The sequence below is a fragment of the Ovis aries genome, chromosome 4 (genome assembly GCF_016772045.2).
Source record: "Ovis aries strain OAR_USU_Benz2616 breed Rambouillet chromosome 4, ARS-UI_Ramb_v3.0, whole genome shotgun sequence".
Taxonomy (NCBI): domain Eukaryota; kingdom Metazoa; phylum Chordata; class Mammalia; order Artiodactyla; family Bovidae; genus Ovis; species Ovis aries.
In genome coordinates this window covers 87,219,785-87,246,622 of record NC_056057.1, presented here as the reverse complement: position 1 = coordinate 87,246,622, position 26,838 = coordinate 87,219,785, and the positions used below count along the sequence as shown (strand labels likewise).

The following is a 26,838-nucleotide window of genomic DNA, read 5'->3' as shown; positions in this document are numbered from 1 at the left end:
CCGGGAGATCTTTCTACCTCTCCTGAAGTGGGCAATTCCATTCTTCACATCATCCTTTGTCACTGGATTCTTAGCCACATTAAAAATGGGCATTATGCCAAGTGAAGTAAGTTAGACAGCAATACACGAGTAGGGGAGAGGGCGGTACAAAGTACTGATATAAGACAGGCTCAGGGATGTCTGGTACGACACGGGGGATACAGCCAATGTTTTGTAATAACTAAATGCAAAGTGAGCATTCTAAATTGTAAACAAGTTATTATCTGGATTTCTTTGTATATGTATAATTAGTTTTTATCTGTATTTCAACTACCATTCAACAGAAGAATAAACTCCAGGAAAAAAGGCCTTCATCTTGTTTGTTACCTTATCAGTCGAACCTAACACAATGTCTAGCATATGAGAAGTGCCCAGTAAATATCTGCAGAAGGAATCAAAAGACTCATTTAACCCATAGGAAACTAGTCCTATTTTTCAGATAGAGAAAGTGGTTCAGAGAGATCCAAAGACTGGCCTGAGTTCACAGAGTTGGTTTAAGAATCGTCTTACTGCACATCCATTCTTAGGCCCCTAGAGGTCATGCTTTGGGGTTTTTCTTTTTAGTTCTGTAGATCCAGCAGTATAGACCCAGTACTAAGGATTTGTTTCTCTCTCCTTTAGAGTAAAAATGCAACTGGATATATGCTTCTCATTCAGCCTGAAAGATGTCATCATTGTCCTATTCATATTTTTAAATCACATTTCTTTTTTAACAGTAACTCCCAGAAAGCATGAAAATGTAACACATTTCCTCAGCATAATGTTTTTCTTCCGTGACTTCTGAGTTTAGTGTGATAATTTCACTCTCTGTTACTTGAGGACATATTCTTTGTGTAGATGATTTGGGTAATCAAGTATGTGGAAAAATCCTCCTGCCTTCCAAATACATCTGGAATCAAATTTCTGGTAGAAATCATTTTGGAACAGTAGTTTTTTTTAAACAGGTAAAGGAGACTGATGGCTGGAACTATTGGATTCTGGAAGACTATAGACACCAGGCATCAGGAAACTGGTTTAGCGGGGGACACAACCACGTATAGATACATAAGCTACAATACTTTGGCCACCTGATGCAAAGAGCCGACTCACTGGAAAACACCTTGATGCTGGGAAATACTGGAGGCAAAAGGAGAAGAAGATGAGACGGTCAGATAGCCTCATGGACTCAATGGACATGAGTCTGAGCAAACTCCAGGAGATAGTGAAGGACAGGGAGCCTGGTATGCTGCAGTGCTTGGGGCTGCAAAGACTCGGACAGGACTTAATGACTGAAGAGCAACAACAACAAATATGCAGGGATAGCTGGAATTCCTCTCTTGTTGCCCCTTTCTCCAAATGGTAAAACTTGCTTCACAGAGGTTTTACTAACTAGGTTTAAGTACAGAGGTGAGAGAGAGAGGACAAGCTGTTATGAGAGAGAGGATAGAGTGAGGGGTGTGGGGACGCTCCATGTCAGGAAATGAGGAAGTCAGAGAATGATTGCTTTACTGGAAGATGCTCAAAGAGAACTTAAAAAAGCAAACAAATAGTCTGTATATTATAGTACGTATAGAATATAGCATATGTGCAGAATCTTGAGAAAGAATCCATCTTCATCTGCCTCAGCAACGTTCAGAGAAATGAAAGATAAACTTTCAGTTCCGCCTCACGATACTAGGTCATCTATATAATTCAAAGAAATTCAGGTTAAAAACCAATCTGAGGTTCAAGTTGAAATCAAATAGCAGTACACAAAAAGATACGCAGATAAAAATAATGTGCTCTCAAATGCTCAGTTGAAAGTGCTAGTGACAATGTTACAGTAATTTTTTTTTAAATTGTGTATTGCAAAATCTTCTTAAATGGAAAACAATCTCCTGTAACTTACAAATGTTGATATTCCAAATAATTGTGTGACCTAGGCAATTTAAATTGCACTGAAGATTTACCACCATTCAGAATCTCTACTTAACAATATATCCTGACCACCGCAACCTGGATCATCAAATGATTTTTAAAGAAAAAATATGTATAATCCAGTGAAAGAAAATGGTCGAAGATTTGCTATCCAAGTACAGTATTTTTGCCTTCTCTTTTTCCTTCACTGTTGGATAGTGCAGGAAATACCTACAAAGACCACTTGGGGGCAATACAGTATTTTTGTTTTGCCTCATCACATAGCAATGTAGGTTTCTGAGAAGACTGCGGTTTCTTTCAAATTTGAAGCCACATTTTAATATATGGAAGGGAAAAGGCTGTATTTCATCTTAAACTTACAATGCATAAATCACATAAGACAAATGCAAGTCAGATTTTCTCCTGAAGGGAGCAAAAGCCTGGCTTCCTTTAGCAGACAAATCAGTCTTACCTAGTTGGCACATCTGGGAATATTTTGTATCTAGTTTGTCACAGCCTTAGAGATACATCTCAACGAATAAAGGAAATTGTTAATAGAAATGTTTAAAATGACAAACATGCAATAATCTTCAGAACATACTGGTGCAAAGCTATTTTGTTTCTCTACCTAATGTGAAAATGTAAATATCACCTGTCTTCTCCACTAGGTATATGTTTTAGAATAAACTTAGGCATTAAAGTAATTAAATTTTAGTGATATTTGCTGTCATTGTCTTTACTATCATTAGTTTGCATTCACATCACATTTTGTAAAGAGGTTATTACTGATTATTCTTTTCAACAATTTGATGAGTGGAGTCTCTATTCCAAGCCATTTCTCTCCCTTCTGCCTGCTGAGTATTAAGTATTGTGTCAAGTACTGAAGGTTTTTTTTTTTAATCAAAAGTAAACAGAATCTCTTCTTTCAAGAATTTTGCATGTATTTAGGCAAGTAAATTTTTTTGCTTAGTTTTTGTTCTCTTGATTCTTTCACTTTACCTGATTTTTTTTTCCTCCCAATATATTTTCTTGCCCTCAGAAGATCCTGAACATTACCACAGGGATGCAAAACTCAGGTGAGCCTTGTTGTCCAAGTCTAGGAATCAAAGTTATGAAATTAAATTTAGCAAGTCTCTTGGTGCCTTCTCAGAAACGGAAAAACTCAGGAAGATGGCAGAGTTTTGCCTTGATTTGTGGGTCCATTACCCAAAGATTCACCTTAACAAATCTTTAACATCTGGAGGTTAGTGAAGGAAGAGACTGGGCTTCCCAGATGGCACTAGTGGTAAAGAACCTGCTTTCCAGTGCAGGAGACATAAGACCCGCGAGTTTGATCCCTGGGTCGGGAAGATCCCCTGGAGGAGATCCCCATGACAACCCACTCCCTTATTCTTGCCTGAAGAATCTCATGACAGGAAGCCTGGAGGAGTAGTCCATAGGGTCGCAAAGTCGGACACGACTAGTGACTTAACATGCACAGACCCACGAAGGAAGAGATTATGGTGCCTCTGTCTTTGAATATCTTCCTGGCTTAGCTAGCTCACCTATTGAAGAAATAATGAGAAACTGAAAAATTAAAATGGTGTTCTCTGTGGATGCTTAAACTGCTTTAGAACATTACTTACAAGAGACCTCATTTTTCAAGCTCATTTTTTATTCTAAACACTTGTTTGTTTGTTTTTTATAATCTTCTGATCAGCGAAGTGTAACAGAAATCAAGGCAATACATCTGTATGGGATAATGACAGAAAGAGGACGAGCCTTCACAGACTAACTTACAAGAGCTTCTATGATGTCCACAGGCCATGGACTTCTATTGGTCTTTGCAAATCCTGGACGTCTTCCTCATTCCCACCCAGATGTCCACTAGATGGCGCCAGGGAGAAGTGCGTTTTGAATAAGACAGGCAAAGGGCTGTAAGGTGGAAAGTGAAGAGAAGTGAAGTGAAAGCCGCTCAGTCGTGTCCGACTCTTTGCGACCCCACGGACTATACAGTCCATGGAATTCTCCAAGCTAGAATACTGGAGTGGATAGCCTTTCCCTTCTCCAGGGGATCTTCCCAACCCAGGGATCGAGCACAGGTCTCCCGCATTGCAGGCGGATTCTTTACTAGCTGAGCCACAGGGAGCAGGCAAAAGTCCTAAATCCCCAAATACCACCGACATCTTCCATCTCTTAAGCTTCCTAAATGCATTCACTTACCTCACCTGATCTCACACCGAAGTCCCTGAATATCGGTTAACCTCCCATTTTTCTGGATAGATAATTGACACTTGTCCATTGTTGTTTTTTTTTTTTTTTGCATTGAAATAATAATTAGCAAAGTATTCATTAAGATTAGATTTCACCTTTATGTTGTCACTACAATGAATATATAATTATGTGCCCATATCAGATAATCATATCAGTTCACTACATCAGTTCAGAAGAGATAACAATTAACAGAGATGGTTTATATAAATTCATTGTATTTATTCTCTGTTGTAGAATCTACTCTTAAATATTTCTTCAAATTTCAGTTTTTAGCAAGTTACAATTAATAAGATACCTTTAGTAAAAATGGTAATGATAGACAATCATTCATCGACTAATATTTTTTGTGCACCTGGCACTCTCCAGAGTTTGCCTACAGTTCTGAAAGCTTAGGGTCATATGTTTAAATGGTCATTTTGGATCAAGTAAATGTGACCATAATTAATGAATACTTTTCTTCCTATTTAGGCTAATAATCCAGATTCCATAAAAGAATAAATGAATGAATGTACAGAATTACTTGAAAGCTTTTATGGGACAAGGTGGAAATGAATGAGTGAATGAAAGAAATGAAATGAAAGTTTTCAGCACAAGAGATAAAGCTGCCTTCACCACACCAATGCCATTAACAGCATAACATTGCTTTGCATTTAGGCACTTTAAAATCCTGTGCAAAATAATCATTCTTTTTCTAGAGCAAACAGATCTGAAATAGTATTTAACATCAGTGTAGGTTGATAAGCGTTAATTTTGCAATTATTATTTGGGTTTTATTGTAATTCAGCTCTAGTCACACATGTTTTTAATTTTATGCTGGTTATCTATAATTCCTATTTATATAAAATCATACTTAAAAATGAACACCCTGATGCAATTTTAAAATTTAATCCAAGCAAGAGTAGACTAAGTAATACATCAGCTCGTTTCACAAACTCCCAGAAGCAGGGTTTTATTCACATTCTTCCTACAGCTGACATAAATCTCCCAGGCCTACAGAAGAGCCAGATGCTCAGTGAAAAAGTCTTTTACAAGGTCTGTTCCATAGTCTGCAGTCTTAGACGTAAAATGAAAATCAGAAGAACACTTCCTCAAGTTGAAAAACTGTATTGTAACTTGATACCTGCTTCCAAAGATATTACTCATTTTTACCTTGGGAATATATGAGCTATCTCATCTGACATTATGAAAGGCACAGCATAAATATCAACGACAAATGAGGCTAACTTCATCCCTGCAACTGTGTCGTTTCCAAAATTGAATAAGAGATATATGCATCCATGAAAAGGGGTCCTTGTAAATAACAACATGCCCCTATTTGCCAAGGTTCACTCTCCCCTCTGTACACATCTGCTGATTCCATCGATGTGAGAGGGAACCGGAAATGGAAGAATGGTCCCCCGAAGGCCAATGCAGCGGGGATAGACAGCTGGTGATTTAGAGACTGGGCACGAGCTTGCTTTAACTTTGGTTTACATTGGAGATGATTCTCATAGATACTGACTTGAGCAAAGCCAGCAATGTCCTGTGTTTTCCCATTTTTATCAAAGTGGCCTTGCCTAGAAATTCAGATGATGACATCTATTACATTTACTGGAAGGCACACAGGGGCTGAATTAAAACAGTTAGGGAGAAAATAGCCTTGAGCAATTTCTTCACATGGTTAAACATTTTTAAATGATTGCTGATGGAATTCATTCCAAGTTTGTATCAAGAGCTGATTACATTCAAGGAATTATCCTCATGTAACTTTTGAATACCAAATATCAACAAAAGAACATCTTCGAATATGGAACTGCAGATCGAAACAGGAATTTATTTAAATTATGTCTCAGCTAGACAAAATAAGGCTTCGGCTAAGTCTTCTTCCAGAAATCATAAGTCACTCCAGCAATACATTTTCATCAAAGCAGTCAGCTATGATCACAGGTATAAAGAATCTCCAGACATCATAAAGAAGTTACAGATAAGAGTTTCCTCTCTGTTGGATAACTTTACAGTGGATGAAGGGATAATTGTGTCTTTTCACTCTAAAAACCAAATTTAAATTTCTTGCAGTTCATCTATACGACCTGTGTTTAAAGACAGCCATGGGTGTTTTTGACTGAAAGTTTTGGTTAGAATGGCTGTGGAAGAGTTTGACTGGTCAATTCATAGGTATAACTGGAGTGTTTTATCATTGAATTGAGAGGTTTTTTTTCAGGGAAGAAATTTCTGAATAAAATATAGCTTGAAGTTGGATTTATTCACCAGGAAAATGACATTGCCTTAACAGCAGCAAAAATAGTTGTTTTAAAACTGGATCATAGGATATAGTAATCAAATCTTGCATTTGCCATTAATTTTCTTACCCTTTTTCATCCTCCCCTGGTATATTTGAACAGTCTTTGGAAATCTCAAACACTTATATTTTAAATTATTCTTTTGTACAGAAAGAATTTTAGAAAAATTTAGTTTATAAAGCTTCTACTTCCATTATTTCTCAAATTTGCATTGATGATATTTTTCAACTCTCTCTAAAGCTTTACCACATAGAGTATCTCAGCAGCAGACCTAATTGGAAATAAATGAGCTCACAGTTAAATCTGTTACTGCTTTCATACTCCTTTAGCTGCCAGAATGTTCTATAAATGGCCACTGATAACCAGTTTAGTGGGCTTGCTTCACTGCCCAATGCATAAATCACTAATGATTCAGCCCTAGGATTCAGGACTCAGTACACAAACACACAAATTATGTCTTGTGGAATTTTAAGAATAGTATTTAATAAAACATTGGTATCACCTGGTTGGGCTTCCCTAGTAGCTCAATCGCTAAAGAATCTGCCTACAATACAGGAGACCTGGGTTCAATCCCTGGGTCCAAAAGATCCCCTGGAGAAGGGAATGGCAATCCACTCCAGTTTCCTTGCCTGGAGAACTCCATGGACAGAGGAGACTGGAAGGCTACAGTCCACGGGGTCATAAAAACTCAGACACGACTGAGCCAGTAACACTCACACATATCACATGGCTAGTCTTTAAAGTAGGTCTTGGTCCTATCCATCACATTAGCATTGAAAACATTTCCATGTATTTTTTCACATCTAAAAATATCACATAGAAGCTATATTTCGGAGGATGGGTGAGTGATTTAACAGATAAGTATAATCTATGTGTTTTAATGGAAGCTATAAGTACTTCCATTGAAGGGTAAAAAAATAGACCCTGGCTTTCTGAATCTATCTGCAGCATGGAGTATAACTCTGGCCTCTAGAAGGAAATCACTGCTCTCTGGCACATTAATCCAGGAAGCTGCACTACCTCCCCTTTGAGAGCAGATAATAGTATTGTCTAGAACAGTCAGGCAAGATTTTGAAAAGACAAATCTCAAGGACAGGATGAAAATGACAAGAGCTACGTGCTTTCCTATGCTAAGACGGCAGCTCACATCTGTCCTGCAGAAATGACAAAGATATGAATAAGAAGAAACATGTAGTGAATAAAGCCTGAAGACCTAGAGAAAATCAAATCACAAAGAGCTTTCTTGTCATACAGTTTCTTTTCCTTCAGGAAATACTTTCACCAAAAAAAAGTTATCATTTCTACCAGGATTGGGGGAATGTGGTGCTTAAATAAAGGAAAAAGAAAAAAAAAACAACACACAACTTAAAAACAATTACCTGGAATATCTAGGAGCTTCAGTTTCCCAGCAAGATGGTGAACTATTATAGGTTAAATGAGACTGAAGCATGAATTTAACTAAAGAACAAATCAAAACTTCTGAAAGATATTTTTAAACCAGCTGGGACAGTGGTGGCCGTGGGCAGTGTTAGTTGCTCAGTCGTGCCCAACTCTTTGCGACCCCATGGACTGTAGCCCACAAGGCTCCTCTGTCCGTGGAATTCTCCAGGCAAGAATACTGGAGTGGGTTGCCATTTCCTACTGGAGGGGATCTTCCCAACCCAGGGATTGCATCGCAGGCAGATTCTTTACCGTCTGAGCTACCATGGGCAGGGATGACTGCAATTAAAGGAGAGTGTTGCCAGAGATTTCTTTGAGAGGACAAGTTGCAGTAAAGCATTTTTGCTTCCCTCCAGCCTCTCCTGGGTGGTCCCTGAGAACAATCGCTGAGCTCCTTCTCTGTTAGGGATGTGAAGCCTACAGGATTCAGGTTGCTGAATGTCTCCCTCAGGTGAGGAGCTGATGAGATGTGTGGGGTTAGTCACATCTGGCATTCATTCCTCCACCCCCTTCTCTCCCCCAAACCCCGAGATCCATGACTTATAACGAGAGAACTGTCTCCTCCCAAGACTCTTCTACTTAAGGGATTAGGGAGTGAGATTCTGAACACAGAAGTCACCTGACACCATGGCGGCAGAGAGAGATGATGAAAAGTGCTTTTGCAATGCCTGGAACTCACCTTCAGCCCTCTTCTGTCGCTGTTGTGGGTCTTTTAAAATCTTTATTTATTTGGCTGCACTGGGTGTTACTTGCGGCAGGTGGGACCTTTCATTGCAGCGCTCAGACTCTCTCGCTGCGATGAACAGGCTCAGCAGTTGCCGCACGCGGGCTTAGCTACTCCCCAGCACGCGAGATCTTAGTTCCTCAGTAGGGATCGGACCCGCGTCCCCTGACTGGCAAGGTGGATTCTTAACCACTGGACCACCAGGGAAGTCTTCCATCCCCTTCGGATTTACCTGGCCTTCCCCTGATATGATAACTACTAGAATAAATAGTATCTGAAGGATAACTTAAGCTCAAAGAACAAAAGAGGGCACACGTGAAAAGTACAACCACCTCAAAAAAAAAAGTAATAAACTAAATGCCATATATCATGCTTCTAAAACCATGCTTCTAAAGCCACAGGGGCTCTGTGGCAATGTATAGAACATTGGACTTCTAAAATTAATGAGCTAGGCGTTTGCAGCGACATGGTTGTTAGAGATTGTCATAATGAGTGAAGTCAGTCAGACAGAGAAAGAGAAATATGATATTGCTTATATGAAGAATCTAAAAAGAAATGATACAAATGAACTTATTTACAGAACAGAAACAGACTCACAGACTTAAAGAATGAATTTATGGTTACCAGTGGGGAAGAGTGGGTGAAAGGGAATATTTAGGGAGTTTGGGAATGGTATGCGCCCACTGCTGTATTTAAAGCTGATAACCAACAAGGACCTACTGCATAGTTCAGGGAACTCTGATCAATATCATGTAACAACCTAAATGTCAAAAGAATTTGAAAAAGAATAGAAACATGTATATGTATAACGAAATCACTTTGCTGTACACCTGAAATTAACACAACATTGTTAATCAACTATGTTCCAATATAAAAATTATAAAAGAAAAAATCAATGAGTTAGGGATTTAAAATAAGCATGATTAATATCCTCAAATTAGAAATAATGGTAGATGGTAGGAAAATGAAATATAGAAAAGGGTCATTAAAAAGAATCAAGAGGAAAAACAGTAAGAAATCAATAGCTGTAAGTAAAAATGTACATAGTTCTCAAGTTGAGAAGGAAATGGCTACCCACTCCAGTACTCTTGCCTGGAAAATCCCATGGATGAGGAGCCTGGTAGGCTATAGTCTATGGGGCCGCAAAGAGTCAGACATGACTGAGCCACTTCACTTTCTCAAGTTAAGGGGTATTAGCACATGAAATGAAGGGGTCGAAATTTGAACAACAGAGGAAAATACTGTGGCAAAAATATTACAAGAAATAATGGAAACAAATTCCCCGGAATTAAAGAGTAAAGACTTCAGGCTCAAACTGAAAACACAGATAAGAAAAGAAGCAAATCTAGGAGGATGCTGTGAATAATCAGGGGATATGAAGGTGACAAATTCCTTGATAAAGTTTGATTATGGCTTTGTTTTTTAAGAAAATAACCCCACCCAAATGATTATTTCAATCAGAATGTTTAAATCTACACTGTGATGATGGGATATGGAGAAGTGGTATAGACAGCAAATGGCATTAGTCATGAGGGGGCAGAGTGGAAGATACTAAAATTTAAGAATAGGAGAAAATAAGCATGAGTGTATGTCTCAAATGAAGGATATCCACAGTATGTTACATTAAGAATAATAACTTTTAAGCTAACAGAAGAAAATTTCTTCTCTACAGTGAAAAACAGGAAAAGATATTTTAAATGAAACAAATGAATGCACTGAAAATTTTAAAAAATAAGATAGGAGGAATAAGTTCTAAATAATCTATGCAAGTCAATTAAAAATCATAAATTAAAAAATTAAGATTCTCAGATTGGGTGAAAACAATAAATTTCAAGACTCTACTGACTATTAAAACATAGATTTACCACAAAGATATGTCAAAAGGGAAAAATTTTTTAAACATATGTGAAAACAAAAACATGAACCAAAAGAAAATTCACAAAAATCGAACATAGACTGAAATAGAATTTTAGCAGTCGTATCCTAAGACAAAAGAAAGCAAAATATACTGGCTAAAGGAACTATGGGCTTCCCAGGTGGCACAACGGTAAAGAAACTGCCTGCCAATGCAGGAGACTCAAAAGACATGGATTCGATTCTTGGGTCGGGCAGAACTCCTACAGTAGTAAATGGCAACCCTCTCCAGTATTCTTGCTTGAAAAATTCGTGGCAGACGAGCCTGGCAGGCTACAGTCCACGGGGTGGCAAAGAGTTGGACACGACTGAGCGAGTGAGCATGCATGCACAAAGAGGAACTGTGGAAAAAGAAGTTGTAGCCGTTATAATAGGTAACAAACATGATATCAGAATATTCAACTACCAGAATGAAGGGGAGAAGCAGACCAACAATTTTAGCCAGAGATCTTAACACATTCCACTTAGCAACTATTAGATCAGACAGGAAGAAATCAAGTATCTGCAGAATATGATTAATAAGTCAGCCGTTAAATATATATAGAATTCTATACCCATGTAGAGTTTTTGTTTCTAAGCACTCATGGAAGATTTTTTTTTAATATAAAGATTATTAGTCATTAAAAGAAAGCATGGATAAATCCCAAGATACCAGTAGCATATAGGATTTGTCCTCTGATAATAATGCAGTAAATCAGGAATTCATAACAAAAGGATAGCTGAAAAAGAATCCTTTCTTTATAAATTGAATATGTTATCAAATACCTTGAGCTAAGCAAGGCAATCGTAAAGAATATTAAAAAGTATTTAGAATTAGATAATTTGAAATTTATGAGACATGACTAAAGCAGGGCATAGAAGGAATGTGTAGCTTTAGCCATTCTTGCTAGGAAACAAAAATGTTAAGCGTGAAGGAGGCAAACATTCAAATGAGAAACTAAAAAGGAACAACAGAGCAAACAAAATACTAGAAGCCAAGAAATGATGCAAATAACAGCATAAATCTGTGAAACTGGGAACAACAACATCAAAATGATGAAAAAATTAGCAAAGTAAAAACCTGTTTTCTTTAAAAAGATTTAACCAACCAGCAGAAAAACTTCTGACAATTTTAATAGGAAAATAAGAAGAAAATGCATAATGCTTATCTACAAAGGATAAACTGAAAAAGATGAAATAGCTGCAAACACAACGGATATAAAAATAAAAACATTATAATCTAATATACAGTAAAGAATTTAAAAATTTGATGAAACTGGTAACCCCTCCCCCAAAATACCAAACTGTACATGAAGAAACTGAGAACTTAAAATCAACCAAAATGTTTTCAATAAATTGAAACATCAATGCTGTTTTTAAAAAACCCTTCAAATCTATTCTTTCAAGAGACTTGTATCAAATTTTTTGAGGGCAATCTAATTCCTCTCTTATATAAGCTGATCCAAAAAACTGAGAAAGAGTGAACATTATCCAGCTTAACTTTATGAAGCTACAAACACAAATAATGTAAAATATAAAAACCATATGAGAAACATAAGAAAATATGAGTCCACATCATTTATGAACATAGGTATAAAAATTTTACAATTTTTATGAATTCAACAGAGGATTGAAAATAGTCCAGAAAAATCAAGTAGGTTTAATCTCATGTATGCAGGGAGCTTGTAATCAAAAGAAAATCTAGCAACAAAATACACCAGATGAACATGAGGATAACCATGATTAACTGAAATGATAACTGAAATTAACTGAATGGCTAATGATAGACCCACTGCAGTTAACTGTACTATTCTCCTTGCTTTGGCAGAGATTGTAAAGGTTAAATACATAAAACCTACTGTAAGCGTTTTACTTAACAGAGAAACCTAAGATGTGTCCATCTTAAATGATACTCAACTCAAGAACACTATGAATTCTACTTTTAAAGATAGTATCGGCTATCCTGGACAACATTAGTCAAGAAAAAGATTAAAAAAAAAAAAAGGAAGAAGAAAAGATAACTAAGAATTAAAGGGAAAAGAGATTAACATGGCTTTATTTGCAGATAAAACATCTAGTAAAACCAATGATGTTGATAGTGAACTTACTGAAACAAGTTTATCAAACAGAAGTTCGACTCTAAAAGCAGAATTTCTCTATCCTAATAATGGGCTTCCCTTGTGGCTCAGATGGGAAAGAATTCGCCCGCAATGCTTGCAATCCTAATAATGGGCTTCCCAGGTGGCACGAGTGGTAAAGAACCCACTTGCCAGTGCTGGAGACAAAACAGATGAGACACGGGTTTGACCCCTGGCTCAGGAAGACCCCCCAGGAGAAGGAAGTGGCAACCCACTCTAGCGTTCTTGCCTGGAGAATCCCGTGGACAGAGGACCCTGGCAGGCTTCAGTCCGCAGGGTTGCAAAGAGTCAATCACGACTGAAGCAACTTAGCATGTACGGACTATCCTAGTAATAACCAACTGGAAAATATAATTTAAAAACCAATATAAAAAATACTTTAGAGAATCTCGAAGTAAATTTAAGCAACACTATATAAGATCTCTGTGGAGGAAAAAATAATAAACTCTAACAAAGGACAAATAAAATGACCCGAATAACAGAGAGACTTAATATTATAAAAATCAATTCTTCAAAAATTAAACTATAAATTCAATGTTATTATATATTGAAATTTTAGTAGGATTTAAAAAGTATACTTGATATTCTAAAATGTTTATAAGGAATAAATGTCTACCATATAGTTAACCTAATCTTGAAAATAAAAAGTAAAAAAGGTGAACCTCCCCTGTCAACCATGAATAAATATTTATATTGCCAAAATAATAAAAACAAGTGGGCCAACTGAAACAGAACAGAAATCCCAGAGGCATCCCCGTATACAGGTGGAATGTTATACAATACATGTGATAGCGGATTCATAGGGAATAATAAGTTTTTAGCTCATGAGAACCAATTATATAGAGAAAAAAACTGCATCAGAGGTGGAACTCTAACTTAATTAAATATTTATATGTCCAGAAAAAATTATAAAGGTAATGGAAAAAGTGGAGAAGTACATCTTTGTGACTTAAGAGATAAGAAATGATCTCTGAGACCAAATTTCTGAAGAGGAACCATAAGGAAAAAATGAGTTTGATTAATCAGTTGAAGATTTCTAATCAAAACAGGGCACTATAATAAGGTTGTGAAAGTGAAGTCACTCTTTGTGACCCCGTGGACTGTAGCCTACCAAGCTCCTCCGTCCTTGGGATTCTCCAGGCAAGAATACTGGAGTGGGTTGCCATTTCCTTCTCCAGGGGATCTTCCCAACCCAGGGATCGAACCCGGGTTTTCCGCATTGGAGGCAGACGTTTTAACATCTGAGCCACCAGGGAAGCCCATATAGTAAGGTTAATAGATGACAAATTGAGCTATTTGCAAGAATGAGTTCCCACTTTTCACTTGACACAGCTGGAAAAGGTCAAATATTGGCCTAATTGTTGGGGCATGGAAATGGATATATGCATTCTGAAGGGCAAACTGACATTATTTAATTCTATCAAATGAACCCCTATCTTATGACCCAGCAATTCCACTCTGGGTATGTATTTTTCAGAAAATGATATGCAGGTTCATAAAGAGTCAAACAGAAGGATTTGTACATTTGAAGTATTGTTTGCTTCAGCTAAGAGTTGAAGCAATCAGGATGTCTATCACTGGAGCTGTGGATAGGTAAAATACAATGCAACACACATTAGCAATACCATAAATCAGTGAAAAGTAACACAGAAGATGTACACACAGCGATGTGCATGGTTTCTTCCTAAAAGTATGCAGTGCTGCATTAAAAAAAAAGGTTAGAAAAAAATTATCTAATATAATACAATTTATATACTACAAATACTGACATGTATAACAAAGTAAAGAAGCTTATTTTACAAAAATATCCACAAAAAATACACATTAAGTCATTATAATGATGGCCTTTGAGGGGTTTCTGGGCTCAGACGGTAAAGAATCTACCTGCAATGCGGGAAACCCAGGTTTCATCCCTGGGTCAGGAAGATCCCCTGGAGAAGGGCATGGCAACCACTCCAGTATTCTTCGCTGGAGAATTCCAAGGACAGAGGATCTGGGTGGGCTACAGTCCATGAGGTTACAAAGAGTCGGTCACGACTGAGTGATTCACACTTGAGGGGAAGGAGAATTAAGTGGGAACTGGGAATAAAATGTAATAAATAGAATAGATAAAACAAGAAGACTGCACACATAGATAGATGTTGCAAGTTCTACAGGACAGGGATTCTGATCTCTGCTCAAGAAACATTTTCCAAATACATGAACGTGACATGAGTTGAGGAATATGATTCTTGTATCTCTCTATATCCAAGTTCCAATTACTTGGTTGAATCATAGGAAATTGTAATTTTTTGTAGGTCACAATTGTCAGCAATTTCATACAATTCAATTTAACAGAAAAGGGCAATTGGAGAATAATTAATTAAAGGTTCTTAGGGAATATAAATTTGGAGAAGGAAATGGCAATCCACTCCAGTGTTCTTGCCTGGAGAATCCCAGGGACGGGGGAGCCTGGTGGGCTGCCGTCTATGGGGTTGCACAGAGTCGGACACGACTGAAGCGACTTAGCAGCAGTAGCAGCAGCAGGGAATATAAATAGCCACTGTGAAGACTTGTAGGAGATAACACAAAAGACAAACCAAATTAGATTCCAGTTTTTCATGATTAATTAAAAATCATATACACTGATATAATATACTGATTATTGTCCTTAAATTTAACTACCCTTGAGACCTAAGTCATTAACACCATTTCCTTACAATATCAGTTATCTATTTTACTAAGCGATGTAACCCTTGCATCTTTCATCATGCTTATCTGTTTTTTCACTGACAATATTTAAACGTGCCTTTTAAAAATCTTTCACTGTTGGAAGATTTTCCAAAACTTAAAGTGTAGTTTATGTAAGATAACTTCTGAAAAGTATCAATTATAGTCACTTTTAAATCTCTTGAAATTATGAGGTACTTGTGCCTTCTCTTTTTATTAAACCATTTTATTCTGATTAGAATACAAAAATCTGTACATATTTAATATATACAAGATGATAAGTTTAGAGATACATATATACCTATGAAACGATCACCGCAATCAAGTTATAAACATATCTATACCCTCCAAAAGTTTCCCTCCACCCTACCTATTTGTTTAGTGATAAGAACACTTGAAATCTGTCCTCTTAGCAAATCTCAGTATTATTCACTATAGGCACTATACTGTAAGTATGTACATCTCTAGGACTTATTTAGCATAACTGAAATTTTATACCCTTAGACTAACACCTCTCCAGTCCCTGGTAACCACCATTCTATTCTTTGCTCCTGTGAGTTTGACTAGTTTAGATTCCTTCTGTAAGTGGGATTGTGTGGTATTTGTTCTTTGAAGGCATTTTGTTTGATTTTATAGAAATAATTGTTCAGAAAACAGATAAGAGGAAGTGGGAGGAAACTGAAAGAAAGCATGTATGTATTTCCTCTTACCTGTGATTTGGACAATTAATTTTGTAAAATCAGAAACTCTTTAAAATTTATCAAATGTACTCTTATTAGACTTTATTTTTGACTGAACTAAGCTAAATTACCTCTTATAACTAAACTTTTTGGAGGTTATTATTAACTTCTTTCCTGAAAACTTTCTCATCATGCTTTATATCAGGGCTCACTATGTCAGGCATCCTTGAGAGAGGTGTTTTTTACTCAACAAATATTCCATATTGAATGGCAAAATGAAATAGGTACTATGCTTCCTAAAAATGAAGCAAAAAGCATAAGGGCAAAACTATATTTTCCTTTGTTGCACTGACTACATTTTTCTTAAGTAGAAAGTCAACTCAAGAAAAACAGACCATAGCTGAAAACTAGCTTTATAATGAGTCAAAGAACCGTTAAAATGATAAATTGAGGGGAAAAAAAAAAGATGTAGCCTTTGTGATCTCGAGTGAAGCTGTTTCTAGGTAATTTGTGAACTACACTTATTAAATGAAAATCTCTGCTTGCAGCAATAAAACGATACAATCTTTGTTGCATGGGAGTTGATAATCATGAAGGTCAAAAAAAGGCAGCCCAACTCACTTTACTTATCTTCGGTATACTTTGTGGGAAATAACTGCTTCGATGGAAATTTTACCTTGACAGTGAAGCGTTTTTTCTTTGGTGGATTCCAAACCATGCCAGTCGAATGAATGAATGCACGCAGAGGAGTTAAGGATGTCACCAGTACATATGCTTTAAGAATTACAGATAAATCTTTGGCTCTCAAGAGTGTTTCTTGTGGAGCAAGGGCTGTGGTTTGATTCCTAAAAAATACAAAACAGAATTAAAGCTCCATAATTTGGAGTGAGTATGTAATTTTTAAATTACCTCAGCGCTTTGCACACCCCATCTTTCACTCCTTGGGCCCCAGCCTTCAGTGTATGGGCTTCCTTAAACAAAGGCTAAAATAATACCAAAAATAAGGTTTAAAGACCTAAAAAAATGTTACCATTAGTGACATCTGGTACCATCCCCAACAAAAGAGGTCCATATAAAAGCTTAGGAAACCCCTGACATCTTCTTGTTCTGCCCTTATCTACCTGAGTTCTATCTTTTCCTCTACAAGATATTGTTTCTCAGTAGTGGATAGATCATGAAAAGTATGCCAAAATACTTTCCCCACTAATTTGATTCTACTTCTGGTGGCTCAGACGGTAAAGTGTCTGCCTACGATGTTCGATCCCTGGGTTGGGACGATCCTCTGGAGGAGGCAATGGCACCCCACTCCAGTATTCTTGCCTGGAAAATCCCATGGACGGAGGAGCCTGGTAAGCTACAGTCCATGGGGTCGCAAAGAGTTGGACTCAACTGAGCGACTAAATTTTCACTTTTCACTTTCATAAACCACAGGTGGCGCTAGTGGTAAGAACCTGCCTGCTAATGCAGGAGACGTAAGAGACCGCGAGTTCGATCCGTGGGTTGGGAAGATCCCCTGAAGAAGGGCATGGCAACCCACTCCAGTATTCTTGCCTGGAGAATCCCCATGGGCAGAGGAGCCTGGCGGGCTACAGTCCATGGGGTCTCAAAGAGTTGGGCATGCCTAAAGCATCTGAGCACTCACGCACGCAATAATCTACACCATATGATCATTAAGGGTTAATTTGAGGGATGAAGTTTCAGGAGACACTTCAGTCTAAAAAAGGGGGGGAAAACCCACTAGCTGAATATTCTGTGATGAAGGAAATAGACTTTCCTCATGTGTGTATGTGTGTTAGTCTCTCCGTTGTGTCCTACTCTTTGCAATTCGACTCTATGGACTGTAGCCTGCCAGGCTCTTCATCCGTGCAATTCTCCAGGCAAGAATACTGGAGTGAGTTGCCGTTGCCTTCTCTAGGGGATCTATCTGACCAGGGGATGGAACCTGCGATTCCCGCATTACAGGCAGAATCTTTACCGTCTGAGTCACCATGGAAGGCCACATCCATCATAAATGGTACCAAAATGTATGTGTGTGTATGTGAATCGATCAGTCATGTCCGACTCTTTGCAACCCCATGGACTGTAACCCACCAGGCTTCTCTGTCCGTGGAATTCTTCAGGCAAGAATACTGGAGTGGGTTGCCATTTCCTTCTCCAACCAAAATGTATAGCTATTTTCTCTTCTGCACCCTATTTCTGTATTTCAAGTATCTAAGTTCGGTCAATGAAAAGAGAGTGCTTTTTCATCTTTTGAAGTCTACATAAGCAGAAATGCATATGATTTTTCAAATACTACCTAAAAATTATAAAATGACATGAGGCAAACTGTTTTGTGCCTTGGATAAGATAATTAAAATCTCTTAGTTTTTCACTGTAATTTATCAACATGAAAAAATCATTTCCCTGGGAGCAACTTAAGTAACTTGGTACCCTACAGTTGTTTTCTCAGAGCCCTAAAAAAATAACTAGAAAAAAATCATTCAGCCATACTCATAGACTAAGGTTTGTTATTTGAATATAAAATGGAAGTTAAAATTTTATAGTTTCACACTGTCAAGCTTTTAAATTCAATTTCCATTAATGTAACTTTCTAGATAAGAGTCCTATTTACCCAAATGTTTATTCTATGGCAAGAGAGGTTTGAATTAGTCTAGAAGAAAATAGATGGTGCATTCTTTATTAAGAAGAGATAGTTGAAAGTTTATGTAACAGAACCTAAAATTTCAAACATGTAAAACCCCTAGATGTGTCTAGTGCTTTTTTTCTTATTGGCTATCTTCTAAAATGCATGCCTGGGGTAACAATTCAAAATGATTAGCTTACAGCTGTTCACGTCTCCAGTCCCCTGGTTTCCACATCTGCGACTTCAGTGTTTTTAAAAGGTGACTTGAAGTCCTCAGCTTTAATTGTATACTCTGATTCAGACACACAGAAGGGCTCACCAGAAGTTGCAATTCTGGAAAGATTCAAAAGAGCAAAAGACAGTCATTTTATTGTTTCCTTTTGGAGTGGCTTCCAAAATAGAGTCTTGCTGTGTTAACCTCCTGGGTCCAGGGGAAACAGGCAGCAAATTTTCTCTCCATTCTGAATCAAGGTTAGATCCATCAAGCACGAAGGCATGTTTAGAGAGGCCTTTCCTTAGTGGTATGTTCTCTTACCATATACTAGTAAAACAATTGTAATAACATTAAAATTTTCTTGCTCAGGAGAGGAAGTAGATACAATGTGTCCCTCTCCCTCCCCAGGAGGGCCTATCTTCTGTACGGCTTAGAGATGCACTCTTGATTCAGGGAATGGTGGTGTAGGAGCTGACTTCTGTTTGTGATGAGAATACTACATAGACAACTTGAGTTGACTTCCTGACAAGGCAGTCCTTCAAAAGCTAGAGTCTGTCATGCTTCTTGACCTTGATAACCTCAAGAAGTGTTTCATTATTTTGTAGAATATTATTTGTGCTTAGTCGCTTAGTCATGTCTGACTCTTTGAGACCTCATGAACTATAGCCCACCAGGCTCCTCTCCTCTGTCCGTGGGATTTTCCAGACAAGAATACTGGAGTGGGTTGCCATTTCCTTCTCCAAGAATATTATTTAGTGAATTTTTTAGGTGTATAAAAGTAAAAACCAACAATGATTACTTATTTATGAACACATATTGATAGAAGGTAATTCTGTATATCCATATCAGCATATACAGAATTACCTTATACTTCTTAATGGTTTGGGGTGTTCCATTTAATGAATATATTTAATTTAACCATTCCCTTATTGCTGTGTATTTAGATTATTTTTGTGATGTTTTTCTTCTGCTATTTCAAAAATACTATAATGAACACTTAACATCTAATCTGGTGTACTTTTACAAGTTTATCTAGGGATGAATTCAAATCTATATGTGTAATTTTTGGATCAATGGGTAAATGCATTGTAAATTTGATCAACATTACTCAATTGCCTTCTAAAAAGGTTGCCCCAATTTCACTCTCTCCAACAGCATATTAAGAGTTGTTGTTTCCTTACTGCCAGGTCATAGCACTTTATTTTTAAGTTACACAATTTATCTAGCTCCCCAAATAGAATAAAACCTTTAAATCATGTCCCCCCTTGTGCATGTTTCATCAATACTAACACAGTCTAATTTAAAATACTTCATGCTCTTAAGTAAAAGTCAGCAGAAGTCAAGCTGTTCAATGTATTCCCATATCTCATTATTTAGCACAGTGTGATCTTTCTCAAAAAATGATAGCCTGTTTGTAAGACTTCCTTATTAATGAAGTTCTAATATATCATAATAAAGGAAATATTCAAATTGCTTGTTTCTAGGGGTGACAAATGAAGAGCCATTAAGGTAATTTCTTTCCCTGAGCATCACAACTACAAGAGTTTAAGCATTAATACAGTCCTTCACCTTTGCAGTAAGAAAAGAGGTGTTCTTCCCCCCGCCCCCCTTGCAACTAAATAGACGTGGGTGATTCACTGGTAGAATTCTTGCCTGCTATGCAGGAGGCCAGTGTTCAATTCTTGGCCAGTGCAGCTACAGGGTCCCCTTGGGCTTCCCAGGTGGCTCAGATGGTAAAGAATCTGCCTGCAATGTAGGAGGCCTGGGTTTGATCCCTAGGTCAGGAAGTTGTCCCCCAGAGAAGGAAATGGCAACCCACTCCAGTATTCTTGCCTGGAGAATTCCATGGACAGAGAAGCCTGGCGGGCTATTGTCCAGGTCGCAAAGATTTGGAAACATGACTAAGTGACTAACACCTTTACTTTCCCTTTTGCCTTTGCTACCAGGAAGCACAGCACCAGTTTGAAGTCCAAGCAGAGGTGACTTTGTAAAACCTAAACATATTAAGTGTTTCACCAAGGTAGGAGTTCAATGGTTTTGAAGAAGTAGTCAGCAAATATGTCAAAAGAATACATGATTTCATGTCATCCTAGTTCAAGTGGAGAAGCCTAAACATGTAGTTGAAGCAATCCAATGTAGGAACTGCCAAGAATATGTCAAATTTCCAAATCAGCCCCTGAAACTGTGACAGTAATAAAACTGAATATTGATTAAAGTAAATTTTACCTTTTGTGATATATATATATATATATATATATGTATGTATCAGACATTCCATTATATCATTCCAGGTTTGGAGGTTACTTTGAACAATTCTAAAACAAAAATCAAACAAAAATCCCCACAACTCTAATTAGACCTCCCCTGACACCTAAAATTATTTAATTTCCCTTGATTACAGCTAAAAATTATAAATAAGTTCCATCAATATCTTTTAAAACTGCAACTACATTTTATCAAGCTTTAATAAATAAGTGTGGAAGCTTTAAGTATCCTTAGTTCTTGTTTAACAGAGTCAAAAACTTGTTGGTAGTCACTGTAACCTACAATGTTATCGCATGTGTGCTAAGTGGCTTCAGTCATGTCTGACTCTTTGTGACCCCCATGGACTGTAGCCTACCAGACTCCTCTGTCCATGGAATTTTCCAGGAAAGAATACCAGAGTGGGTCCATTCCCTTTTCCAAGGTATCTTCCTGACCCAGGTATCAAACCTGGGCTTCCCGCATTGCAGGCAAATTCTTTACCATCTGAGCCACCAGGGAAACCCAAAACCTTATTGGGTATATCTGTCAAGGTCTTCTCAGTAAACCAGTTCAATCCACTTAAATATTCCCTTCCCCTTATCCCTTGACCCTCAAACACAGAGAGGAGCCTCAAAGTCTCCTACCAACAATGTCAAAACCAGCTTCTGGGTTTGGAAGGAATTTGGGAGATGAGGTGCTATTTAGTCTTCTAAATGGCCTTGTAGTTCATTAACATGCTTATTTTCAGGAAGTAATTAAATACTGAGGGGTAAGTATCTTTTGGGTTTTGCTACCTCACACTTTGAGTTCTCAATGGGTAGCAGATACAGATGCGAAGTATCATACGTGCTCTTATCTATTGACTATTCTTGGCTCTTCTGAAAGAGTCCTGAAGCCATAAATTGACTGCTCACTTAGAGTAAAAAGAACAGTTTGTTAGAGATGCATGAAGACTGCTCTTTCGTACATTCTAATATCTGGTTGGCTGGGTCCTAAGTACCTGATGACTGTTGTGTTGTTTTCTATAAAGGAAGATTAAACTTGGGGTTTCATTTTACTTCTTACCAACCAATGATTAATGGGCTTGTGACACTGTCAAGGAGTCTTCTAGAATACAGGATGTCATTCTCCAGGAATCTTTTGAACTTCTCACATCATAGACCATAAGACTGATATAAGTATGCAATAAATATCTGCTGTAGCAATGAACTAGTTTGGGGAGGGGATGGTGTTAAGCTAATGTGCAGTTGGAGAACAATGAGCATTTCAATGTATTAAAAGATTTTATTTGGTTATTTATTCTTTCACTTCTATGTGGCATGTAATTACATACATCATAGGCAAAGACTAAACACTGGAAAACACTTGTACTAGCAAAGATTAGCTGCCAAATTTACATTGCGTTTGATTTAATGTTTTACCCCGTGGCTAATAATGAATAGGAAAGTGATAGTGAAAGTATAATTATATTTCACCAGTGTTTAAATATTGTCTTGCATTTCATATTAGGAAGCTAAATTTAGCCACTAATTTCTTGCTTTAAAACTTCTAGCGAAGATAAAAGCCCTTAATTAATAATTAACAATTGGTTTTGAGATTAGAAGTGTAGATAAGTATTTATGAATGTATTCACTGTTCTTCCTGCAGGAGGGCGTTTACAAGTCTTGCTCCTTAGCCTGCAAGATAGCCTCAGAACTTTCATGTACAGCAAACTTAAACAGAACAATTGATATATGTACAAGCTAAAGCTGTAACCAGGAAATTATCAGTCAGGGCACTGGGAGAAAAGAGATGGATGACAGAATCAAAGCGAAGACACTACCAGAGACTAGCCAAAATAGATAATCAACAAGGACCTCCTGAAGAGCACAGGGAGTTCCACTAATACTCACTACTCTGTAATAGGGCTTCCCGTGTGGCACTAGCAGTTAAAAAAAAAAAAAAAAAAAAGCACTTGCCAATGCAGGAGACAAAAGAAGCTCAAGTTTGATCCCTGGGTTGGGAAGATCCTCTAGAGAAGGGTATGGCAACGCACTCCAGCATTCTTGCCCGGAGAATCCCATAGACAGAGTAACCTGGTAGGCTATAGTCCATAGGGTCGCAGAGAGTCAGACACGACTGAAACAACTCAGCATGCACACACTCTATAAGAACCTGTATGGGGAAAGAATCTGAGAAAGAATCAGATGTATGACTGTGTGTAACTAAATCACTTTGCTTTTCACCCGAAACTAACGCAGCACTGTCAGTCAACTCTGCGTGCGTGCGCGCTCAGTCGCTTCAGTCACGTCCTACTCTTTGCAGCCCCATGGACTGTAGCCCGCCAGGCTTCTCTGTCTGTGGAATTCTCCAGGCAAAAATACTGGAGTGGGTTGCCATGCTCTCCTCCAGGGGATCTTTCCAACCCAGGAATCAAACCCTTCTACATCTCCTGCATAGACAGGAGGGTTCTTTATCCCTAGCACCACTTGGGAAGCCCGAATCAAGTATGCTCCAATATAAAACTAAAAAGAGAGACTATCAAAGAAAGAGTTGATAACAAAAGCAAGAGTAGAGTTGCAAGAAACAACGCCAGGCACTGAAGCTCCCAGGGCTGAACGACAGAAGCTCTTACCACCCCTAGCCGAGGAGGGAGCTGATTACAGACCCAGGCAAAAGGCACAGCTGTGGGAGAGGACACAGAGAAGCAAGAGTGAGGGCCGCAGGGAGAAGTACCCAGGCACTTCCAAGTCAGGGTCCTGCAAGGAAGCAGCTAGGGGATAAATGCTCTCCCCGTGAGCTCTAGTCTCCACTGGCAGGGATGGCTGTTCTCTCAACATGGTGTTCGTTAGAGTGGTGTGATTTGCTACGATCTCATCAGGACACTGCACCAATGGGGCAGCTCCAGTGGGGGGCAGAGATGGACACCTCAAGGTGAACTGTCTAAGGCCAAGAGGCCTCAGAGCAGCAGAGCCCCTGAACCCATGCTGAGCACAGGAAGCCATGAAGAGAAGGTCACCAGCAGACGGCCAAGGGACTCGGCTGCGCCTTGTAAGGAAGGGGCCATTCCATGAGGGAGGGTTTCGGGACCCAGGTTTTGTTTGCTTTTACCACACAAGCTGAACCTGGGCCTGAGAAGACCTGGGTAAAACCCATAAAGATACCTGTTCTAAATTGTCCAGCTCATTGTAATTTAGTCGCTAACCAATATATATATATTTTAATTTTCAAATGATATTCTAAATAACATTTATTTTAAAAATTCTAATTCCTGTCTATAAATGGTTCTTATTCATACGGTATATGACCATGAGCTAATTCCTTAAGTTTTCTGAGTTCTGTGTCTTTTTGTGAAAAATGAGAAGAATAATAATAATGTTAAAAAGAAGAACCTATCTCATACGGATGCTGACAGGATTAAATACAGAGTTTCCTTTAAAGTCCTTTGCAGAGCACTGGGCATATGTTAAATGTTCAAAAAAACATGCTAAATAGCTACTGGTTGTAGTAGTTTAGTATAATCTTTTTCTGTAGCATAGAAAACCTGTTTGTCACTTTGGAAGCTTCAAAGTGTAACTAAAATGCTATTCCTTTTGAATTCATCCAACACTAAGGGGTTCTCACCACTGCTGGCTATCCAAAAAAGGCTAATCTATTAAATTTTCTTTTATGTGATTCTTAAACATCTGACATTTCACATTAGTTAGTTAAGAAGAAAGCAGAAGTATGCATAGTAAGCACAAATATGTAGTCTAAAATTAAACATAGCAGCCTTACTGTAGAAGGCTTATAAAGACACGTGCAACTTTTAGTGACTTCCCTCAAGTTTAGCATTGTGGTTGACCAGTAAAGCTGTAAAAAGAGTTCTTTATTAAGGATAGGTTTCCATAGATGGGGTAAACCAAGGGCTAACCCAGTTACTACAATATTTATGTCTGTTCTGTATTTTGTTCGGGAACAGACCTTTGCAAACAACCAGTACAAGAAGTTCTTAGTCAACAGAAACAGATCTTAGTTAACAGATTTATTACACATAAATAAAACTCCCTAGACAATTCATGACACATGGATGAAACTCCCTGGACTATTTCAGACCTACACTTGAACTTAAATGCTATAATCTGAGGATTTATATACTTTAAACACATCAATTCCTTAACACAATTTTACTTTTATTTTAAGCAAGTGGCATTAGCTAAAGAGTACCTTTGAGAAAATGGATATACCAAACCCATAAAGGCATGATTAATACATAATTCTAGGCTGAAGTCAGGCAACTCAAAATTCCTGTTTTGAGACCTGACATTATTATATTATTACCTATGTGGCTTTGATACCAATAGTTGACACTCTATAGTTTCAGCATATCTTTCCTATGTTTGTTACTACATAAGGGTGTCAAACCACAAATACAAATGGCATAGTAATTCAATACAGCACTTTTTTGGGATAAAGAATAACTTCCACTTTATTTTATAGGAAATGAGATGCAGTCCACGTCCTGATATAAGTGGAGACACAATCTGAGCCATAAAAATGACCAGATCAATTTCATAGCAATGTACTTTAAAGGAATAGTCATTGCATAAAGTTTCCACCAACTAACCAATCAATCAATCAACTGCTTACTGAGAATTCAGTAACGTAAATGCAAGACATAAATGCCCTCCTTTCTGTTCTTTTTCAGTGGAAGTGTCAAAGTCATGCAATTCTACAAAAATAATTTTCCCCATGGACTGCTCCGTGTGTTGACCATGGCAACATAAAACCTTGAATTCTGCTCCTTTTCCTCGGTAATAACAGCTATGCCTAGACTACAACTTCACTTTTCTTGCCATGTGACTTCACTGCAATGACCAAACAGCATGAAAGACTCGTTTTCTTACCTTATGGCAACTTAATTTACCTTGATGCTTTTCGACATAAATTTTCCAGGGGAAAAGAAAAGGGAAGAAAATACTTTACTACTTCAGTAAGACCAAAGATGAATAATTTGGTATAAATCAGTGAGCATCATTAATAACAATTTGAAACACAACCTCCAACAAATATTAGTACCTAGAATGCAACAAATATGATAACAGAGTAGCTGTCTAAGCCCACTCACTGTGAAAATAAGTTAATCACTTTATTAATATTAAACATTTTCTGGAGTAAACTATGAAACTTTATTGATGTCATCTACATCAGAATAAGTAATGACTTATTAAAGGTTTGTAACAGTGATTCAAAATTCTTTTTAAGTATATTGAAGGCAATCTCAATTTAAATGTAATACACAAATACAGTGAGTCATTGCACCTATTTTAAATGAAACCATGCATTAACATAGCTCTTCTTTAATGGCAATTTCACAGACCAACTCCATCTTCAATTTTCACCCTATATTTTTGGTATAATAAAGTATACATGATATTTCTATCAATTTCCTTCTCTACTCCTATAGTATTTACAAATAAACTTATTATATGTGAACCAGTACATATTTAAAATATCAATATTTTCATAATATCTGACTCCAAGAGTGAGACAAATAGAGAACATGCAGAGACTAGAGGCAGTTGCCCAAATGAAATCTAATGAGGACCAGAGGTCCCAATGCCAGAAATAGGTCAAGAATATGGCAATACGTCAGAAAAGATTTCTGGTTATGACACTGAAAAAATATATCCCAACGGAACCATTTTGTTCTCAGCTTCTTTCCCTCCAATTAATCAGCAATATGATTGGAGTCTGTGGCTGTCAGTT

The 26,838-nt window shown here is 37.6% G+C and overlaps 1 protein-coding gene across 4 annotated transcripts in view; it reads right to left on the bottom strand.

The window, feature by feature from the left end:
* Window positions 1–26,838, bottom strand: part of CPED1 (cadherin like and PC-esterase domain containing 1) — a 328,494-nt gene that overhangs the window by 192,915 nt on the left and 108,741 nt on the right. For 3 of the 4 annotated variants that reach the window (XM_012177019.4, XM_060414813.1, XM_042248745.2), the window contains exons 5-6: window positions 18,854–18,986; window positions 16,707–16,875 (exon numbers count right to left, since the gene is read on the bottom strand). In XM_012177019.4, coding sequence (XP_012032409.3) covers window positions 16,707–16,875; window positions 18,854–18,986 — 302 coding nt within the window. Of the gene's footprint in view, window positions 1–15,066; window positions 15,193–16,706; window positions 16,876–18,853; window positions 18,987–26,838 lie in introns of all 4 variants that reach the window. The other variant, XM_060414812.1, reaches the window with a different exon arrangement.